At 35.8% G+C, this 23,113-nt stretch overlaps 1 protein-coding gene and 1 non-coding gene across 2 annotated transcripts in view; both read right to left on the bottom strand.

The window, feature by feature from the left end:
* Positions 1 to 462: 462 nt before the first annotated feature.
* LOC150106924 (5S ribosomal RNA) lies at positions 463 to 581 on the bottom strand. Its single transcript, XR_016548385.1, has one exon. It is a non-coding gene; the product is annotated as a 5S ribosomal RNA (ribosomal RNA).
* A 1,312-nt stretch (positions 582 to 1,893) lies between these two features.
* The window catches only part of LOC150106923 (F-box only protein 39-like), a 48,393-nt gene continuing 27,173 nt past the window's right edge, over positions 1,894 to 23,113 (bottom strand). Inside the window, exons 2-5 of the mRNA XM_090393505.1 lie at positions 7,461 to 7,693; positions 7,153 to 7,308; positions 6,862 to 7,023; positions 1,894 to 2,159 (exon numbers count right to left, since the gene is read on the bottom strand). Coding sequence (XP_090249631.1) covers positions 6,923 to 7,023; positions 7,153 to 7,308; positions 7,461 to 7,693 — 490 coding nt within the window. The 3' untranslated portion in view covers positions 1,894 to 2,159; positions 6,862 to 6,922. The remainder of the gene's footprint in view (positions 2,160 to 6,861; positions 7,024 to 7,152; positions 7,309 to 7,460; positions 7,694 to 23,113) is intronic.

Raw genomic sequence — 23,113 nt, 5'->3', positions numbered from 1 at the left:
ATAGTAATGTACGTAATTCTTAATCAGTTTTATTTAGAAAAACTCCTCTCATAACTAGCAACACTCACAGCAATTGTGAGGGAAATTCGCAGTAATATTACCAAAGTTGGAACTGAGTTCTCGAGACTTTATTTTAGAATTAACTGCAAAAGTTCAAAATGCCGCCAGGGGGGACCTCCTCCCCCCTCTAGCTACGCCTCTGGTGAGGACAGATAAAATTTATTGAAGCATACTTCAAACGAGTCTGTTAAATGCAATATGATTGCATAAATACTGTGTTTATGTGATGTACTTGTACAATAATCTTAATACAATCTTAAAGGTTTCCAATTCAGTTGGTATGTGTGTAATATTATTTTTTACATGAAAAAAGTATTTTCAGTTAATGCGATGTTATATATATATATATATATATATATAAAGAAAGTAAAAAAGAAACATGAAAGCAAATTAAAAAATTTATGCCAGCAGCACCCGGTGTTCCCAGGTGGTCACCCTCCCAAGTACTGACCGGGCCCAACGCTGCTTAACTTCGGTGATCGGACGAGAACCGGTGTATTCAGCCTAGTATGGCCGCTGGCACATTTAGTAGCGTTTGTTAAACCGGTATATAAGCAGTGATTTCCATTATGATCAATTGATACTTTAATTTTTATATAATTGAATATGAAATTCATATAAAATGAATATCAGTCACCAGATTTTAAGAACGGTTTTACCATATTACTACCAAGGAGTATTTAAATACAAATTCTTTCCATTTATGCGCAATTACAGGATGACTACTACATGGATTTCGCTGTGTAGGTAACTGTCAGGCAACTATGCGAGGAAGAGAAACACTCCTTTTCTTTCAGAGAATAAAGAAACAGACATTTTAGGGTTTTAAAAATGTTAAGAAAATATGCATGCAGACAAATGTATTACCTTTTTTTTTTTAAAGAAAACGCCTAAGCTTTATGTAGCTTGAGTTTGCCGCTCTTCTCAATACACACCAAAAATACTACAAAAAGTCAAAACGACGTATAAGGAAATAAATTAAAACACTATATTTATTTTTGAAGTAAAACTTTAATTTCAACATTCTAAAATGTTATTTTTCTTGCTTTTCTGTAAGCAAAATCGTCGATGACATTGGCGAAGTCTATTTCATAGTAATGTAGGTAATTCTTAATTTTATTTAGATACACTCCTCTCACAACTAGCAAAACTTACAGCAATTGCTAGGAAAATTCGCAGTTGCATTACACTATTTGAAACTGAGTTCTCGAGACTGTATTTCAGAATTAACTGCAAAAGTTCAAAAATGTTCAAAGTGTCTCCCGGGGCGGACCCGCCCTTCGCACCCCCATAGCTAACTGGATTTGGGCAATATATTTCTTATATATTTTGTAACCCAGATGAGCTTATGTTCTTGGGTTATACATGTGATGTCTTTGGTTTAATAATCTGATTTTTTTATTATTATAATATAATGATTTCTAATTTAAAAGTGGCATGTGCACTAATTTTTTCCTCTTTTCTTTTATATTAATATTTTGTTCATTTGTCTTTTTATATATTTTTATATTCATATTTAATCCAAACGTTTAGTTTATTGAATTATATGTTTCCTATTTCATGTATCTAACACATGTAAATTCATACTCTTGCATGTTGTACATGTGTTGGTTCTTCACTCAACTGGTTTTTTCCATTTATTTATTGTAATTTTCAATCTTATTACTGTTCTCGACCAGTTATAAATTCAACACTTTAAAAATTCACGAAAGCACATTATTATTATTATTATTTCGTGACACCTCCAAGGAGTCTGAAGTTTCTGCCAAACGGCGACCATCTGTCCTCTCATGAATATTTAGGTATACCTTTTAGAAGAAACGAAGCTAAAAATAATTTTTTACTTTTAATAATTCTTGATCATACAATAACTCTTTTTATATAATTTTGTTGTGCTGAAAATCACAATAACCTTTTGTTTTTTTTAAATAATTTAGTTGTACTTAAACTTCTTTAACATTACAAATTGCAGTTGACAAGAAATATTGACTCCACGTCAACTAAACGTAGATCCCTCTGAAGAAACGCTGTCAGGGATTTAATCTCGTTCACGATTAACTGGTTTTGTACGCGCATAAACACGTCAATCCTTTTGAACCCTGGAAGAAAACAAGACATTCATTAATTGAACTGCCCACTCAGTCTCCAAAAGTTAGATAGGGCTAAATGGCCTCGCCTACTCCCGTATATACGGGAACAAAAAGGCGTTAGCTGATTTTTTAAAAAGAGGAGCCTGTGTAGCTCAGTGGATGTGGCGTTTGCACACCATCGCGCTAGGCCGCACGAAGGAAGTCTTGGTTTCGAGTCTAGTCGGCGACTAGAGGAAATTTTTCTGAGCCTTTTTTCGACCGGTTCCCGAGTTAGTCGATCTCTGGCACGGGCAAGCAGGTTTTTCCTCCCGGAAACTCGGGTTTTTCGTCCTGTAAACTCAAGAAAATCGACCGTAGAACCCACATTATTTCAGACATTAAATACATTGTGTTAGGGTTAGAGACCACGAGATGGCGGCACATTTGAGCCGTCTCTCTTCACTGCGTACCGCTTAATTAGTGATAGCTTTGGGCCATCTGTCTCTGATTGGGTACCAGTGGAGATTGAACTGCCCACTCAGTCTCCAAAAGTTAGATAGGGCTAAATGGCCTCGCCTACTCCCGTATATACGGGAACAAAAAGGCGTTAGCTGATTTTTTTTTTTTTTTTTTAATAGCAAAGTAAACGTGGAATTTCTCAATGAATAGCGTCTATAAAGAGGTTATATTAATAATACGACAATTGAGAAATTAAGATTTCAAGTCTGTTTCCAGAGCTGAACTCCCTTCTGAGTTTATGCACAACTTCCACACACACACACACACACACACACACAGGCGCGCGCGCGCACACAGAGGTCGCACAAGCTCGGACGTGCCTCAAATCGCTTCGGCTTTTACCTTGATTTTGTGCGGTATCGAACAGAAAAACTGGATGTATCTAGTATCGACTGATAGCTCGTACAACTCTATCTAACAGTGAGTAATTTACTCTATAGTTTCATAGCTCTGCGCATATGACTGAAATTTTATTCTATCTTTTTGAACTGAATACTGCTGTTGTCAGACTATCTATTGTTCAGCTACTCAAACCGGTCATAATAGGATTAGCCGCTACAGCAAAGGCTAACACCTACCCCCCCCCTCCCAACCGTTGCCACTGGAAGGTACAAAGGACACGAGAAACAACCCTTTGAAGCCTAATTCAATGGGAGCGTCACTTCTAGAAACAAGCAGAAAAAACTGTAAGTACACTATCTTAAATTTTGTATCTTAGAAAGCGTAGCAGTTCAATAGGAAAGCTATAACACACAACTTTAAGTAACTAAGATAGCGGTACGGGACGAATTACAGTTCGAAAAAGCCCTAGATCTGCTGCGTAACGTTGCCAAAGTAAGTGCAATCTAAGAAATGATTTAAAAAAGGACATACTAACTGCAGTCAGCGAAATAACAAAGGTATTTAATAAAGTAAAACATGCAACTAATGCATTGATAGAACAACAGACCACTACGAACAACCTGGGACAATCTAACTTAGCTCAGCCTACTCAGCTATACTCGCAAGTCGTTAAAATCAGCGCTAAAAACAAAGACGAATCCGAAAACAATCCTTGCTATAAATTAATAGTCAAACCAATAGCTCAACTAAACAGCGAAGAAACCAAAAAGCTTATAAAAGAAAAAATAGACCCAAGAAAAATAAAAATCGGAATCACAAAAATTAAAAGTATTAATAACGGAGGAGTGTTAATTGAATCTAAAGAAAAGACCGATATAGTCTTGCTACATAACGAATTATCTAAGGAATGCAACGATACATTAGTAGCAAATTCCAGTCAGAAACATCTTCCAAGGCAGATAATATATGATATTCCCAGTGAAATAGATGCGGACAACGCAATAGACTCAATTCGCATGCAGAACGAAGAACTCTTCATCGGCGATACAAAGATGGCACAGAAATTTATCATGACAAAATAAAAAAAAAAAAATCGAACGAAAGAAACTTGATTATAGAAGTCAATCCAACAGTGAGGACCAAACTGTTGAAAACCGGTGTCAAAATCCTATGGAGAATTTGCCATTGCGTAGACTACATAAGCGTTCTGAGATGCTTTAACTGCAATAAATTTCACCATCATACATGAGACTGCAGGGGAAAAACCACCTGTCCATTCTGTTCTAAAGAACATAAGTTCAGCGAGTGCCCAGAAAGTGACCTTCAATAGCACCAAGTCTAAAGTGCTCCACATCTCACGAAAAAATCAAAACAACCTGTAACAGTCTTCCTAAATGGAGAAGTTCTCGAGGTAGCCAGGGAACTGAAATACCTAGGAGTAACAATAGCTGAAAAATTCACCTTCAATAAGCACATCTAATATGTTGCCGAAAAAAGCTTACAAATAATAGACCTCCTAGCTAGGTCGGCAACGATTAAGTGCGGATTAGGCCAACAAGTGCTTAAAACGATATATACCGGTGCTACACTACCACTGATATCTTATGCTGCACCTGCCAGGAAACATACACTAAAATCAAAGATAAATCGACGAAAACTAAACAGAGTTCAACGCCTTATAGCCATACGCATAATTAAAGGATACAGGACAATATCTTTCGAGGCAGCTTGCGTTATGGTAGCTCTAACACCGATCTGCCTGAAAATACAAGAATTATCTCTAATATATATGAAGTCACTTCCGGAAGATATATCAAAAGTTACAACATCGATCCAAATAGCTACGAACGTCCACTTCACTACAGTAAGTGGCCTCACCCAGCAAAGAAAACAAATATTAAGGACAAGGAAAGCTCTGAAAGTGATGAATTCCAAATATACACTGACAGAAGCAAAACCTAAAGGAACGTCGGTTGTTCTTTCACTGCATACAACAGACCGTCCATTATACAAGAACTCTGCTCTAGACTGCATCCTCTCTGTTCCAACCACCAAGCAGAAGAACTTGCTATAGTTCAGTCACTCACATATCTCCAGGAATTAGAACTCAACACCTCTCAGCAAAAGACGGCAACAATCTACAGTGATAGTAGAGGCACCATAGACGGCATAAAGAGCCAGAACAACCATATTGCATTAATAGAACAGACAAGAAATATGGTTCGAAATCTCACTCTAGAGCAGTGGTCGCCAAAGTGGTCGATAGAAAAATATAAGACATCATTGTACGGGTAATATTTAATTCGGTTAACTTGGATTACCTTCATCCTGAATGACAACGCAATTAAGAGTGAATCGTGGGAACAGTGACACGAATAGGACCTGTAAGATGGAGCAAGGTCATGAAAACAGTTACGAAGGCCCATCACGTAGGCCCAAAATGACGTATTTATCGATAAAAGGATGTCGGTGCTTCCCACCTGGCTGCGCAGCGGGAGCGAAATTGCAACCAGTGCGTGGTTGTTTATTTACTTATACTTACACGTATTCGATCCCAGTCTCATTTTTGCGCCACAAATGAGCGTTAATGCTCTAAAATTCATCAACATACATATTATAATTCAATCGTTATTCATTCACGAACTAAACTTCTCTATTTTGAAGTGTTGAGCAGGCCTGTAGTTTTGTACATCCTATATATACCTATAGGAAGATTGTATTATTGTTATTTTGTTATCTAAATTAAATTTTATATTTTATATATTGTTTATCCCTCCTATCAAATATGTACGGTTAACAAGGACGTAAAAAACAAAAACGTATCCCTTTGACGTTAAGCCAATATAATAATATATACTATATTACGCATACAATAAACACTGTAACTATAAAATAAACAATCCGGAAACACACATAAGCGTCTTTTTTTGCTTGTCCTATTAAAATTACGTAATAGTAAAATAGAGGGGGTCGATAAAAAGTCAAGAAACTCTTGAAGTGGTCGACGGTCAAAGAAGTTTGGCGACCCCTGCTCTATGGGAAATCAAGTTCTACTGGGTGAAAGCGCATAGTGGAATAGCAGGAAACGAGAGAGCGGATCAGTTGGCTAAAGAAGCAGCTAGAAACGAACGGCTAGAAACAAGTTACCAGACATTCTCGAAATCTGCTATAAAAACACTTGCAGAAGAGAAAAGCCAAGACTTGTGGGAAGAAGAATGGCAGACATCAAAAAACGAATTCTTTCTTAGCATCGGAAGCAGACACTCCGGCTGAAAAGACACGCCATTACTCCAGGTTTAACCACGCTACTAACGGGACACGGAAAATTAAGACACTACCTTCACAGATTCCATATCCTGGAATCACCAGCATGCATCTGCAGTCCATAGCTTCAACATACTGTGGACCACATACTTTACGACTGTCAACTATTGGACTCCATCCGGATGCCCCTAATACAACACGTCATCACTTCCGGAGACAAGTGGCCAGTGTCAAAACAGAGACTAATCGAAAAGTATTACATAGAATTAATTAACTAAATTTGCCAATAAAATCAACTTTGTGATCTAACATAAATACAGATATTATGTGAATTATACTGTATAGTGTTAATATATGTATATATAAAAATATAAATATGAAAATTGATACAAAAATACAAATAGAAATGTTAATCAGTGCTTGTAAGCTACATGTAATATAAGCATTGTAATGCAATGGAGCATGTAGGAATAAATTACCTCCTGGTAGGGTTACTACTGGGAAGAAAACACACCTACACACACACCAGATTGAAATTTTACTCTTTCATGTGGTTAATGTTAACCAGTTAATGATAAAATTAAGAATATTTCGACTTATAACTCACCTGCATACTGCAGGATGCGCCTCTGGCAGAGCGCTATGACTGAGTTCGCAGTCATGATTCCTCAAAATTTTAGGATTTGTAAACTCTTGCAACTTTCTACCAGGTCCTGTAATTGTGCCATGGGAAGAGGCACGTTGCCTTCATACATCAGTCTAAGTTCCTCTATACGAAAATAAATAAAGAAAGAAATAAAAGGAATAACGTCAAAATGCGCTATATTCTATTTTAGACGCCATGACACAAACTAATCGAACAGTGTAAACAAAATCAAAAATTGTGATCAGTACTTACCTAAACTGTTTCGATATTTCTGTTGCAGTTGGGAAAGAAAGCCACTTACACTTGCAGCTGTTCTGGGGTGCTCGAACACTGACCAGTATTTCAAGCCACGAAGATTCATGCCTTTGGAGAGAATTTTCTCTAGGTCCTGATTGTCTATAATATCGTCTAAAAGTAAAATAAACACAAAAATAGAACATGCTATAAGTTGCTGATCCAAGTGGAAACCGACACTAAGGCATGAAGAATCTAATAGCTCTTCCATATATGTGAAATAAAAAATGTAATATAAAAATATAAAACAAAACTTTTATACTCACTAATACTGATATCTACGCCGAGTGATGGCAAGCTGTTTTGAACTTCATTCCAAATTCGCTCCCGAATTACGTGACGATGGCCTTCATAATGCGTACATTTTATTTTCATTTGCTTCAGTTTCTTGCATGATTGTCCTAATTTTGTCAGCAAGTCCTCGGATAAGTAGATGTAGTTTATCGAGACGGTTTCAAGGGCTTCGAATTTGCCAAGAATATTAGGAAATTCCCCAGACCTGCAAAGAGATTTCAAAACTCATACATTGAACAATGATTTATATGCATTGTATATATTATTAATTTTTAAGAAATAATATCATCGTTCGAAACTGCTTACAAGAAAAAACAATTCACCTAGCCATCCAAGGAAGTCAAATAAGCATGTGAAACAAGAAAAGGCTTTTAGAGTCAGGCTGCTTCCAACTTACCTATACACTTCTACGTTGAAGGAAAAATATTCCTTCAGGTGCAGTTCTCTGACGGTCCGAGCCTTTCCGTTGGCCAGCGCTGATAGCATGTTGAATCCCTCTTGTTGGGTAAAGCCAGCTCGCGGGAACCGGACAACTTTCAGATATTTCTGACTCCCGAGCATCTGAAATAAACTGCTATAAAGGCTGCTGTGTGGATAGCCACGGCATTGTCTTATAGGTATCCTCATATTTTCAATGCTCAGTTGAAATAAAGAAAAGTAAAGAAATTCCTAAGATGGTGTTGGACTCTTTATTGTTTGAAATTTCCTCGACAACGGAATGTGATCTTCAAATTTTGCACCACCCTGGCATATCTAAGAAAGAAAATTTATTTATCGATTAGCAGAGACGAGAGAAGTTCTTAACAAAGTATTCGCATTAAGTTAATTTTCGCGTCAGGTATGCGTGAAGGACTCTTTCTGTTGTGAACTTGGTTTCGTATTAGCGAATTGAGTTTCAGCCTGCTGGGAAGGAACCTGTCTAGCATCTCATCGGATGGAAATCCTCATATTTTGCTCAGTGGCTACAGTGATAGTAAGATGCCTACAAATGTATATTTTCAAAACTCGGTAATTTCATGCGCAGAATCATTTGGATAAGTGAATATCTTTAATACACTTGGTATAAGAAATGAAATATTTTGATATACACATAATATAACTATAAAATATAATTGTAAGTATATTTTTATTGTAATCATGATATCGTTCCAAATCGTTAGGATTTTATTCTATGTTTTAGTAGTTTGTTAGTGACAGCTGAATCATGTCTGTTAATTGAGTGCGTATTTCTGGCCGGTTGTCTGCTCGTGTCGAAAAATTCCATTTCCTGAGGCAAAATTCATTCCACTCCTTATGACATGGCTGACACTTTATCTGTTGAAAGAGTTCTTATAAAAAATCCTCACGTCCTAGACGGAATTCGAACCCAAGGACAGGACTGTTAACGAAAACTGCTGAATTTATAATTGCGCGCGCACTCACACAACGAGATTTAGGGAAGTTTGGAATTAACATCGTGTTCCTGACCGAGGTGTTTTCATCTATAGGGAGTGTAAAAATTCTTACGCATGTGCCAGGAACCCATTGCACTAACAGGCAATAAACAAAGATAATGTGTTACTTACTTTATCAGACTCTGGTAACCCTAAATTACATCTTAATTTCATCATTCTTTAAGACATTCTTTCATCCGACCAATGAAAGGGTGAACAACTAAACACTTTGGGTATGTTTGCTAATCTGGGTATCTGGAAAGCGTGTTCACTTTCTAGACGGTACTGGAGCAAACACCGTGCAAGTTTTTTTATTATTTCAATTATATTATACCAGGTCGTTGCATCCATATTGTAACTATAAATGTCGTATGAAAACGAGTCAATTGAATGTTTAAATCGATAGGTATTCCTGTTTTATTATAAAAAGCAACCATCATTATTTTTTGTATCTTTCCTTGCAATTATACTCGCATCGTCTGATAATTAACTAGCATTTAACTCAATTTCCTAGCTCTTAAGTAACAAACAAAATAGTCAGCTGATTTGCCAGATGAGTGTGGAATAATGCAGACATCGGCGAATTAATTTTGCAGCAGTTACATAATAGGAAATTCAGTTAAATGAATGTCAATAAAACGAAACCATAATGTGATAATACTGCACTTTAATTTCGAAATTAAAATTAAATTAGACCGAAAGTAAAATTTCTCTCCTTCCAATTAATTCCCGAAATTAAAAGACTCAGAAAAATCCCTCCATACTGGAGTTGATGTCCTAACTTTTGATAGTTAAACCTGGTTTACTTACTGCTTTGCGAACCGCAGTGCCTTTCTCAAGGAGATTGTGAAAGGGTATCCTTGCCAAATGAAGACCCTTGTTTGCCATAATTCAGGAGTACGAAATATTTCTGCCCAACTCCTACAAGCGAGTGATGCGTTCAGTCTATCATTTGCTCCCAAATGCGAGAAAACCTTTACCAGTGCCACTGATGGCAACTGGCTCCAGTCCTTATTATCATCTATCTCGTCTTCCATGCTTTATACTTGCGGATGATATTCCCAGCTTTTCACAGTTTCCTTAGCTTACAATTGAGCAAGTAACAACTGCTATTGGGACCCTAACAACAATGAAAATCAGTAGCAGTTATATTTGCATAGTTCTGAAGCCGTCAACAAAGAAGTATGTGAATAATGTTTGCGTCGTTTTTACTGTTCACAGTCTATTATTCAGTTATCAATTAAATAGTAAATAATTAACAATAAATAAATAAATAAAACCCATATTTTGCTTCCCCGACGTGAAAATAGCAGCCCGTGCTATGGAATGCAATTATTTTCATTATTCTCTCAATTAAGATGTAGGATTATCCAGGAACTCTACAAGTCATCATCATTTTAACATGAAAAAAAAAAAAAGATATAATTTTTACGTTTTGTCTGTCTGCAAATGCCTTTCTGAATGTTAGGTTAGATCACAGTTTCGCGACATCTAATAGCAGTACTGTTTAAGCTTTTGCAGAATATTTGTAAAAAAAAAATAGTTCTTCACCAAGTATAAGCATAGTTATTACATTCTTATACATTTCTTTCACAAAAATTCTTTAAGCTTGCTTCTTCTTGAATTGTAAATGATCTACAACATAATAGACATTCTTAAACAATCGCACAATGGAACTGTATACTGCAGTTTATTCGTAGCAAACCAGAAACTATATACTGTATACTAGTTAGATGAGTCCAAACGACCGGTCATTAAGCATTATTTAGACGTTGTTATACTCACAGCCTGAAATGTTGTTTTACACCATTTGTTTTAGTGTTCAATTCAATATTTTTTTGGTCGTGGGTCAACTTATGGGGAAGAAATCGCAAATTCAATTCACGAAGGCCTAAACTCTCGGTCAAAATGTTGTGCACAGTAGATTTAGTAATCCCCAATTCATCTTCAATCAATCTCACGGACGATTTCAGGTTTTCTTTGATGAAATCACGCGCTTTTTGGATGTTAACTTCGCTCACTCCAGTTTTTGAACTCCACGGCTTTTCGTCGTCCTCAAGCGTCTCACGATGACTTCGAAATCGCTTAAACCAGTGATCTCAAACTGGCGGCCCATGGGCCACATCCGGTCACTGAAGCAATTTTACACGGCCCGCGAATACATTGCAATTATGTATTTTTTAAAAAAAGCCTGTGTAGCTCAGTGGATGTGGCGTTTGCATACCACGGCACTCGGCCGCACGAAGGAAGACTTGGTTTCCGGTCTAGTCGGCGACTAGAGGAAATTTTTCTAAGCCTTTTTTCGACCGGTTACCGAGTTAGTTGATCTCTGGCACAGGCAAACGGGTTTTTCCTCCCGGAAACTCAAGAAAAACGACCGTAGAACCCACATTATTTCAGACATTAAATATATTGTGTTAGGGTTAGGGACTACGAGATGGCGGCACATTTGAGCCCTCTCTCTTCCCTGTGTAGCTTAATTAGTGATAGCCTTGGGCTATCTATCTCTGATTGGTACCAGTGGAGATTGAACTGCCCACTTAGTCTCCAAAGTTAGATAGGGCTAAATGGCCTCGCCTACTCCCGTATACGGGAATAAAAAGGCGTTAGCTGATTTTTTTTTTCTGATTTGTTATAAATACGGTGCTTATAGTTTTAGAGACATAGGATATGGACTATGCTTATGTGCGCACAAGCTCAGTCCATATGCACAGTTGCGATGCACAGCTGCGCAGTTCATATTGCAATATAGATGGAGACAAACCAACGTTTGTCTCCATCTTATAAAACCTGCTTATGTGTGCTTGTTGTTAGATCTACATTATATCAATACCTATCGTTTAGAATTGTGCATAAATTTTGAGTGTTGCCTTCACACGAAAATTCATCTTGTTGAATTAAAGTTGTAAATAAAATTATAATAGTGATTTTAATTAAGAGATTAAACTGCAAGCCATGTGTTAACAAAGAGTAAAAGAAAAGTGGACGAAAAGGGACGTGTTTTTCAAGATAAATGGGAAATTATGTACTTTTGTGGTGTTGTGCGCAATAAAATTGTATGTTTTATTTGTAATAAGGGAATATCAGTTCCAAAAGAATTCAATTTACGTCGCCATTACGAAACGAATCGTGAAGAAAAATTTGAAATGTTCCAAGGCAAATTGAGGGAAGAAAGGTTACAGTTTCTGAAATCTGACTTACAACGACAAGAATTTTTTTTTTTACTGAAGAAAATAAATCCAGTGAAGCAACAGGTCACGCAAGTTTTGCTCTGGCGCACATCATTGCAAAACGATCAAAACCATTTACTGATGGACGAATTCCTTAAAGATCGTTTGATTAAGTCTGCTGAACTTCTTTGTTCTGACAAACAACAATTATTTAAAAATATGAGTTTTTCGGCCAACACGGTAGCGGAACGTATTAACGAAATCGCTAGTGATTTACGATGTCAGTTAAAAGAAAAAGTATAGATTTTGCAGCATTCTCAATAGCAGTTGATGAGAGTACTGACATACAGATGTAGCACAACTTGCCGTTTTCGTACTGAGGTATTACTGATGAAGTTGAAGTAATTGAGGAATTATTGGAAATAATTCCTATGAAAGGAAAAACTGGTGCACAGGATATTTTTTCTGAAATAAAAACTGTAATAGATAAATATAAATTAAGTTGGGATAAAATGGTTGGATTTGAAGTGATGGTGCAGCTGCTATGGTTGGTAAAAAAATGGAGTAGCGGTAAAATTAAGAAATATAGTGAAAGAAGAAAATTTTCAGAATAAATTTTGCACTATACATCGCATTATTCATCAAGAAGCACCTTTTGCCAAAAGTTTGCAGATGGATAATGTTATGGAAACAGTAACTAAAACAGTAAACTTTATCCGTGGACGAGCTCCGAATCATCCGGAATTTGTTGCATTGCTTGAAGAAATTGAAAGTGAGTACGGAGAAATGATTTATTATAACGAGGTGAGGTGGTTAAGTCGAAGAGCTGTATTAAAACAATTTTTCGATTTAATAAATGAAATCAAAATTTTCATGACACACAAAAAAAAAAAAAAACATCGACAAGCTACGTAATGATACATGGATAACAGATTTAGCATTTCTTGTTGACTTAACCGGCCATTTAAATATTCTCAATAAAGAGCTGCAAGGAAAGAATAAACTTATCGCTAACATGTATGCTTGTATTAAAACTTTTAAAGTTAAATTGCAATTATGGGAAACGCAACTGGAATCAAAAAATTTCGTACATTTCCTACATCTTAAATCCTGCCCTATTATTTCAAATGAAAAATCTCAAGAATATGCAAGAAAAATAGCATCATTCCGACAAGAATTTGAAGAAAGATTTAAAGATTTTAATGATTTGGATTCCGATTTTACATTATTTTCATTACCATTAAAAACGAACGTGAATATATGAACGTTAAATGAAATAAGAATAAAATGGAATAAAAATTCCCATCAAGGTATTAAACTATCTCCTGCTGTGTACTTAAACGCTCTCCTTTTTGCCGATGACCACATAATAATTACAACTTCTGAAGATAATTTACAGAAAGGTATTTTAAATTTAAATGAGATAGCCAAAGATTATGGAGTGATAATATGAACAGAAAAATCAAAAACGGCGTTCTTTAAAGGAAAAGATCCAGTAAGAACTAAAATAGTAATAGCAATAAGTAATAAAATTTTAGAACAGGTGAATTCATTTAACTACCTAGGATGTATGATTACATATGAAAATGAAAAAGATATAAACCTAAAAACTGCGAAATATTTAAAAATAACAAGTGTAATTAAAGGAGATTGATGGAGGATTAACTTCATTACTAAACTCTATCTAACATAATGCCAGTCCACTGAAAAGTTTGTGAAGAGACATGTATTGACGTTACATCTGTTATAAAGTATGCAGATAATGCAAAAGTAGTTATCATTTTTATTGTGCTGGTCTCAGCGAAAGCCAATTTAAAAAGCTCCTCAAAGACAAGAAACGAAATGCGCTTCGTGCAAATTCGGCGAACAACAAAAGACCTGCTCAATGTTAATCCGTCCGTCGTGTAACTCTTTGTTTCACGACGGACGCCATTCTGGTGCTAGCCAACACCTGCAGGCATTTCTCTTAGGGGTGATGACTCTCGTTCGTTCCAGAGATTAATAATACAGACAATATATTTCTGTGTTACTTTCTTCCCACTTCGCCTCTACCAACCATAATATTGAATGTGATATGAGTCATATGCCTTACATAGAAGAAAACTACCATTCCAGAACATTCAAAGAAGCTGCTACAGTTGCCCGTTGAACAGGTAACCTAAATGAGAATCAAGGCCTAATCCTACCAGCTATATGGAAAGTTCTAATCAGATCATTCAACCAAAAAGAAATGAACTTTCATGAAAATTACAATAAATATCTCAACAAATAAAACGTTGTACTTGCGACACGCGTATTGTATCGCGCACTGTGATAACTTTATATAATTTTTAGAATTGTCGGTTAGTTTCCTAGTTTTTGTTACTTTCCATTGCTTACCAGTGTATCCCTGAAAATGCTGAGAGATATTAGTCAGTGAAACATGTCGGATATTAAACAATTATTTACTTGACTAACATACCGAATTAAGTCTTTAATTTATTAATATTAGTGGTCTGGAAAAAAAACTCGGGGCCCTGTAACCCCTAGAGAGCGCGTCCCCTGGGTGGTGGATAGGGGAGCCCACCATGTGTGTGTGTGTGTGTGTGTGGGTGTGTGTGCGTGTGGTGGGGTGGTCCAAATATACTGAATAAGGACTCGTGGACCAACAGGGCAATCATCTTGATTGTAAGGGAAGCGGCACTCCCATGAACCCCTAGCTAGATCTATCCTCTCCTTCTACTACTTTGATGAAGATCCACTTACTTTAATCTTTCCTATAAGGCCTTATCAGCCAACTCTTCTTATTTTATGACCCTTATGCTATTAGAGTACTCGAGGGCCATGGGGTCTTTTCATTTCTGGCCTTACAACTATGCCCTCGATAAACCTTACTATAATTCTTCTATAATCTACTCCTTCCCCCTTCAATATACCCTATTCCTCCTATGGGTTTAAATTCGGAAGAAGGCTAGCTCAGAAGCCTTAAGGTAGCAGCCCTACCACTGAATTATTACATAGTCAGGCTAGTCCCCTGACATGGAGAACATAATTCTACTAGTAAGATGACAGAAAAAGATAATCGGATTGAATCTATAGGAAACGACCCAGGAATGGAAAAGGTAAAACAAAAATGGAAACGACAAAATATAATACACATAGCAAACTGGAATGTAAGAGGAATAGCATATAATATAAAGAAATAGAATTAGACCAATTATTAATTGAAAGAAATTTTAAAATAGCAGTAATCACTGAAACAAAAAAGAAATTGAAAGAAATCATGAGAGCTGAAAATTTTAATGTGATATACAGTGGAGTCGACAGAGACCAAAGAGCACAAGCAGGAGTCATGTTTTGGATTCATAACTCCCTTTCAAAACAGTTCAAACATTATAAATTATGGAATGAAAGAACAATAGAAGCTAGAATAAAAATAGATAGAGGCTATTTATCAATAATTGGTTTATATGCCCCAGAAGAGGGAAGAGAACAGGATAATATTGATTTTTATAATCAGCTACAAAACATATATAATAAAATAAATAAAAATAATTACGTAATGCGTAAAAGCTGGAAGTCATTAAGAGAGACATGAAAGTAGCGCTAGTAATACAATGATTGTGCGAGATCTGGGATACAGCGAGTCTACAGTCTGGACTATATTAAATAAAAGCAAAGAATACAACGAACAAGGAAAAGTTACTACTGCTTCTTTAAGCATGCAGATCAGCCGAAATAGAAGACATTTAATGATCGAGATGGAGCGTCTTCTAAACACTCTGGATTGGGGATTATAAGCAAAAAAAGAATACCCCTTAGTACAGGAAACATTCAGGCAAAAGCTCTCAACATTTTTATCTCATTGAAAGAGGCCAAATTTCAAGAGGAATGTGAAAGCTTTACTGCGAGTTTAGGATGATTTGACGTTTTAAAAATCGAACTGGACTGCATAACGTAAGAATAACTGGGGAATCTGCTAGTGCTGATAATGATTCTGCGGCCAAGTTTCGTGAAGAATTGCAAAGCATAATTCATAAGGGAGATTATGACGATCGGTAAATATTCAACGTCGTCGAAATCGGTCTCTTTTGGAAGCGTATGCCAACAAAAACTTTCCTCGCTAAAAGTGAAGCATCTCAACCAGGATACAAAGTATTTAAAGATCGTGTTACGATTTTATTAGGAGGCAATGCAGAAGGCGACTTTAAACTCAAGCCTATGTTAGTTTATCGTGGGCAAAATCCAAAATCTAACATTATTGAAGAAATCAACACAATTGGAAAAGAACTTGGATTTAATGAAGATGTGAGAAACTTGCTCGATTCCCATTCAGAACATTTAATAGAGAATGATCTCCTTCAACTAGAAGAACAGCGTGCATATGAAGAAAAAGAAGAAGATAACGAATGCAAACAAGAAGAGAATGTAACTGCAAAAGAATTTGAGCAAGTTTTCAATCACATTCCAGATTCCAGAATCCTGGCATCATTTTAAATCTCTCTGTACTCTCTCCACTGTATCAGAAACTAGCAGACTATTCCTGCTAATAATAATCCAAGTGAGGTCTTATCAAGGCCTTGTAAAGAGACATAATGACCTCCTTATCTTTGCATGTGAACGTTCGTTTCAGTACGTATTGCAATTATCTTTTGAGTTTATTCGCAAACTTTGCTACATGGCCCTGAACTACAACTTAATATCTACTAACACTCCAAGATCCCAACCCGCAGCAGTTTTTTCTAGCATAATCCCACCAATATAATACGACATTGGATATCTAATCACGCCAAAGACATTGAACTGACATCCATTATCCCATACCCACAATTTCAGCCTATTCAAATCATTCTGCATGTAGTGCATATCAGCAACATTCCTTTTACCCTACATATCTTTGCATCGTCAGCAAATAGCTACATATCGCATGTCAAATCCCTTCCAATGTCATTAAAGCAAAGACTGAATAACAGTGCACCAAGGACTGATCCTTGTGGTACACCAACTTATCTTAAATCTCGCCGACTCACATCACCCCGTATACCACTTTTTGTTACCTGTCAGTCAGCCTTAAGTTGCTTAAAGGATTTTATAGGATAGATGCAGGGGTAATGTTTCAGCATTGGGCTTAGGGACCACAATAAGGGGTCATTCCTGGAAGTTGAATAAAGATGTGATGTGATGACTAGATTTTTTTACTTGGAGAGTTGTGAATGAGTGGAATGGGTTACCAGAGTCAGCTGTGAGTGCTTTTTCTGTAAATTTGTTCAAGGAGAGGTATGATAAATTGTGTGGATAGATTGGGTCTCCGCGATATGTAAGTCTTCGAACTTCATGGTAGTGCCCGTATAGTAATAATAATAAAGAAATAAGCAAATGAAAATAAAAACTTAATTGACTTAATAATCAGAATTGATGATTAAGAAGCATCTTATTTGACTTAATCATCGGAAAATACTTTTAATGTTTGGGTGGTCGAATTTTCTGCAGATCAACTTACTACTGAATCCAAAAAGTCTGTTGTAAGGAACTAACTATTGAAAGTACAGTGTACAGTGTTACTACCTAATTACAAATGAATGATATTCGCCTCTCTGGTGTTTTTGCATTATATTATGTAATAAATTTTAATCTTATATTATATATAAAAAATGTATAAAGTGGAAAATGCATGCTATTCCATCATTTGACCTGTAGATGACGCTGAGAGTTATCTGATGTGCTATCTTGTAATTTGAGCTATTTTTGATTAGGAAAGTAAAGCAAAACAAATGAAAAGTTTTTTTGTTTTTTTTCATGCAATGTGGCTGTTTTCAATCTTAATTACACTAGATTTTTTGTTGTCTAAAGACAAAATTTCTGCCTATCCCGTTTTTGGGAACATTGGTTTACTGCAAAATAAAAAAATAAACGAAACGAAAATTTGTATTTCATGAAATAGTTTTTATCTTAAGTACTAATGTAATCATTTTTATTTTAATATAATCATAATTACAATATTGAAGATAAAAAAAAAGAAAGAAGAAGAAAAGATAAAGAAAGAAAATGTTATATATTAATGGCATATCGCCCTTCTAAACGTATTGCCCAAGCATGTTCTTATTTGCTAGTGACTATAGCCGTTCCTGATTACACATATCATTTCCAAAAAAAAAAAAAAAAAAAAAAAACCTTTAAAAACGACACGTCAACTGATTTCTTAACTTAAATAAATTGCTTCCCCATGTCAGAAAATCCTTGCAATAGGGGAGGAGACGAATTTTCCAAATCAACTTACTGATGAATTAAAAAATATATAATAATAATAATAACATGAAAATTAAAATTAATTATCTTTAATAACGACACGCCACTCCATCCGAATTTGCTTTGCTTTTCAAATCAACTCATTGCCGAACTGCTAAAAAAGAAATGAAAAACAAACAAACAAAAAGAAATCTTTCAAAATGACGTCACCCGAATTTTTAAAAATTCGAGTGATATGTCGGGTGAATTCTTAAAAAAAATGTTTCCCAATCATCAGAAAACCCATGTAATGGGTGGGGGGGTTTGGTTTTCCCCACAAATCAACTTACTGCTGAACCACCAAGAAGTCAATCTGCAATGCCATGTTGAGTGTATTATTATTATTATTATTATTATTATTATTATTATTATTATTATTATTATTACTTTTTTTTTTGGCTACATAGGTGAACAAGAATGCTTTTCATACTCCCCGTTATCTGTAGAAGAAAATTTATGAATGGGTTAATATAGGGCTACAAGCTCTGATCATGGCAGGAGGGTAACAGCAATAGCCGAGCCTCAGAACTTCATTGGCTACAGCACTGTCATCCATTACCCTCCATGGATACCCATTTTACATTTTACATTTTACACATGCATGAGCTACAGTGGGGTTATTCTTATCCCGGTCACCACAAGGGGATGATGAGTGTATTAACAAACATTTCATTTTATTTCTACAGGAAAACCCTGTTTAACGCGAATTCGATATGCGTGATAATCAGTTAGCGCTATTGAGTGAAATGATACCATTTCCCGCTTCGATCGAGTGATTATTCACTTAACGACGCGATTTTTTTACGTTATGCGAAATTTTACGTTACATGAAATTTTTTGCCGCCAATCCGTTGCGAGCGGAAAAGCTGGGGAAGTCATTAAGAGAAACATGAAAGTAGCGCTAGTAATACAGTGATTGTGCGAGATCTGGGATACAGCGAGTCTACAGTCTGGACTATATTAAATAAGAGCAAAGAATACAACGAACAAGGAAAAGTTACTACTGCTTCTTTAAGCATGCAGATCAGCCGAAATAGAAGACATTTAATGATCGAGATGGAGCGTCTTCTAAACACTCTGGATTGGGGATTATAAGCAAAAAAAAGAATACCCCTTAGTACAGGAAACATTCAGGCAAAAGCTCTCAAAATTTTTATCTCATTGAAAGAGACCAAATTTCAAGAGGAATGTGAACGCTTTACTGCGAGTTTAGGGTGGTTTGACCGTTTTAAAAATCGAACTGGACTGCATAACGTAAGAATAACTGGGGAATCTGCTAGTGCTGATAAAGCTTCTGCGGCCAAGTTTCGTGAAGAATTGCAAAGCATAATTCATAAGGGAGATTATGACGATCGGCAAATATTCAACGTCGTCGAAATCGGTCTCTTTTGGAAGCGTATGCCAACAAAAACTTTCCTCGTTAAAAGTGAAGCATCTCAACCAGGATACAAAGTATCTAAAGATCGTGTTACGATTTTATTAGGAGGCAAAGCAGAAGGCAACTTTAAACTCAAGCCTATGTTAGTTTATCGTGCGCAAAATCCAAAATCTAACATTATTGAAGAAATCAGCACAATTAGGAAAGAACTTGGATTTAATGAACTGGATAATGAAGATGTGAGAAACTTGCTCGATTCCCATTCAGAACATTTAATAGAGAATGATCTCCTTCAACTAAAAGAACAGCGTGAATATGAAGAAGAAGAAGAAGAAGAAGAAGAAGAGAATGTAACTGCAAAAGAACTTGAGCTAGTTTTCAATCACATCGAGTATATGCTAATAAAATTTTGTTTGATGATGATACTGATATGGAACGAAACTTCGAAGTCCGCCGAAATCTTGATAAAAGCGATCGCCAGCTATTGCAAATTGCATGACAAGATAAAAGAGTCGAGCACGATTCAAACATCTGTACTTAATTTCTTTTGTAAAAAAAATAGCTCAATCAAATGTTTAGGCATTAAATAAAAATATAAGCAATTGATTTTTATTAACTTTGAAGATTTTATCCTTTAATATACTGTATTTGTTTTTCAAATTTACGCTAACTGATGGATGAATTAATATTATTCCTATTGTTTTTTGCATTCGCTTAACGCGTTTCGCTTAGCGAAACGCGTTAAGCGAATTGATGGATTAAGCATAATTGATGGATTAATTAATCGCGTTAAGCGAGGTTTGTCTGTATATAGTTGTGACTCTTTCGGATGTCCAGTAACTAAAAAGCCAAAAGTCAGATTTACATCATGGAGACCAAGAGCGACATTATAAATCTTCAAGAGAATGCTTGAAGACGCATCTATGATTGATATCTTAGTTCGGAAATTACTACTGCTCGCCCACGCAAATCTATCCGTTTTTTATTTTATTTTTGGTTTTATTACCGATGGACATATGCTGTTATCTTTAGACATTTCATTTCTATAATCCATTGTGAAAGTCATCGTGACCTTCAAACAACAACAACGGGAAAAAAAAGGCTTAATTTCAAGGGCAGTATTTATTCATGCAAAAGAGCAGGTGTCCGTTTCATCTTTAGTATGTCGTTTGGCGCGAGTGACGTAAGCACCAGCCAGACATAGAGCAGTTTAGTCTAGCGCCAAAATTATTCATGCATGAGCCGTACTTTTCCAGCTGTTGAATTCTTAAAAGAGATGAATAAAATAGAAGCAAGCATATTAACAATTTCAAAATACTGCTATTTAGGTAGTACCAAAGTTTCAGAAATTACATTTCTCATATTTTTAAAACATGCATTTTGCAATCATAATTTTCATTCTGATAGATTCTACCGCACTTTCGTATCCCGACTCGTCTCATGATACCACTTTAGGTCATTTATGTGATTTGTGAAAACTTAGACGTTCAAACGTTTACAAACATTTTTTTTTGCAGTCTTTTGACAAAAAAAAAAAAAAAAAAGTATCTAAAAGAAACATTTCAGTGAACTTTCCTACTCTCTATTTCTTGGACGAAATTTGCATAGTTTCACTCTGCAGAAATATTCTATTTTTTTATATTTCTTAGTAAAAACTTATTTTCAAATCTCGCTGGGATCATGAAAGTTACTATAGTAGTCTCCATTTCTTTTTTCTTTTCTTCTCCCCCCCCCCAAGGATGCAGTTATAAATTTCACAATATTAAAGTTAGTATTTATGAACAGGAATATGCACGCTAGTTTTCAGGTACTATTCCTGTTATATTTAATTGTTCCATTTTTTTTTCCCATTTGTTTCCAGTACGTTGGTATTAATAGCGTGTTAGATGATCCAGAAATCCTGCACTAGACAATCCAGATGGTCTCATACCTGGCGATCAAATTCATTTCCTATCTAAAAACAATCACATAGATACATACTCACAACAGGATTCGAACCCGTATCCGCCGATTAACTACGCTAGCAATTTAATTTTTTATTTTTATGCCACTCAAAACATATGAAAGATACTTATGGTACATTAGTACAGTTGGTGAATTAATTCACCACTTCAACCTCCAGTAAGTTGGGTGGTGAGCTCGCACCGGGAGATGAAAGTCATCTCTTGCCTAAGGACATTCATTAACATTTATGTCCAAGACGCGATTCGAACCCGCAGCAAAAAATTCAAAATTTTATCAAATTTTGAAGATTTTACAGAAGAAAAAAATCAAAAAATATTTCTTTATAATTAGCTTCTTTTTTTGAAAACTTTATAATCAATAATTTAATATATTATTTAATTTTTAATATTTTAATAGCATATAATACCTTATCTTAAACAAGGCGCACACCAAAATGATCCCAACTGAGCCCAGCATTTGCTAAGGTCAGAAGTCATCACTGTGCGTCCACAGATACGAGACCCTTCGACATTTCTGCGCATGGCAGAAGGCGAATCATTCCGATCATAGGGACCTATGTGAAATTCTTTTCATTATTTTCATTATTTCACGGCTTCCCTTCAACAAAACTAACGGCCCCCCAAGGGGGCCGCGGCACACAGTTTGGGAATCGCGGTCCTAGAAGAATTCACCAAACTCTTGGAGAGTTTCGTTACCTAAACATCACCATCAGTAAGACCACCACATTTCTTTCAGTTTCCTGTTATCGTAACTTAAAGCAATATGCTTGGTTCATGTGAGTGTAATTTGTTTTTGCGATAACAATAAGCAAAGTTCTGGTTACTGAAAAAAAAATAATAAATAATAATTTAAGAACTAGATTTGATAATGGATTAGTTTAAACATGACTACTGTAAGTTAATACGCATCTGTTTGCTTTTATCAAGGGCCAGAAAAACTGTTATTATCACTACTAGAAGTTTCACTTTTTCCGTGACTTTTAACCACACACACACACACACACACACACACACACACACACACACACACACACACACACACACACACACACACACACACACACACACACACACACACACACACACACACACACACACACACAAACTGTGAATCTCCTTAAATACTTGAAACACTTGAACTATTTACACTTTCCCCAAGGTGCTAGAGTGTTCCGGGTCCTCCCTCATTTTTGGGGCCCTAAAATTGGCCGTAATTTTTTGGGGCCCCAGACAAAGTTTCGTGCACCTGTGCATAAGTAAGGCCCTGTTGATCAATGAGAATCCTTTAATTATTTAAATAAGCAAAATTGAGCTCATTCCACATGACATGCGAAAATAACGCAATGGTTGGAAAAACTCGGTTTCAATTATTGTCATGAGTATTTTTCTAAAATAAAAACGCATTTTACAATTTGA

This window comes from Typopeltis vanoorti, chromosome 5 (genome assembly GCF_054136105.1).
Source record: "Typopeltis vanoorti isolate ZY-2024b chromosome 5, IOZ_Tvanoo_1.0, whole genome shotgun sequence".
NCBI classification, from domain to species: domain Eukaryota; kingdom Metazoa; phylum Arthropoda; class Arachnida; order Uropygi; family Thelyphonidae; genus Typopeltis; species Typopeltis vanoorti.
Note: the sequence above shows the minus strand (reverse complement) of the source record. Positions and strands in the feature narration are given on the sequence as shown.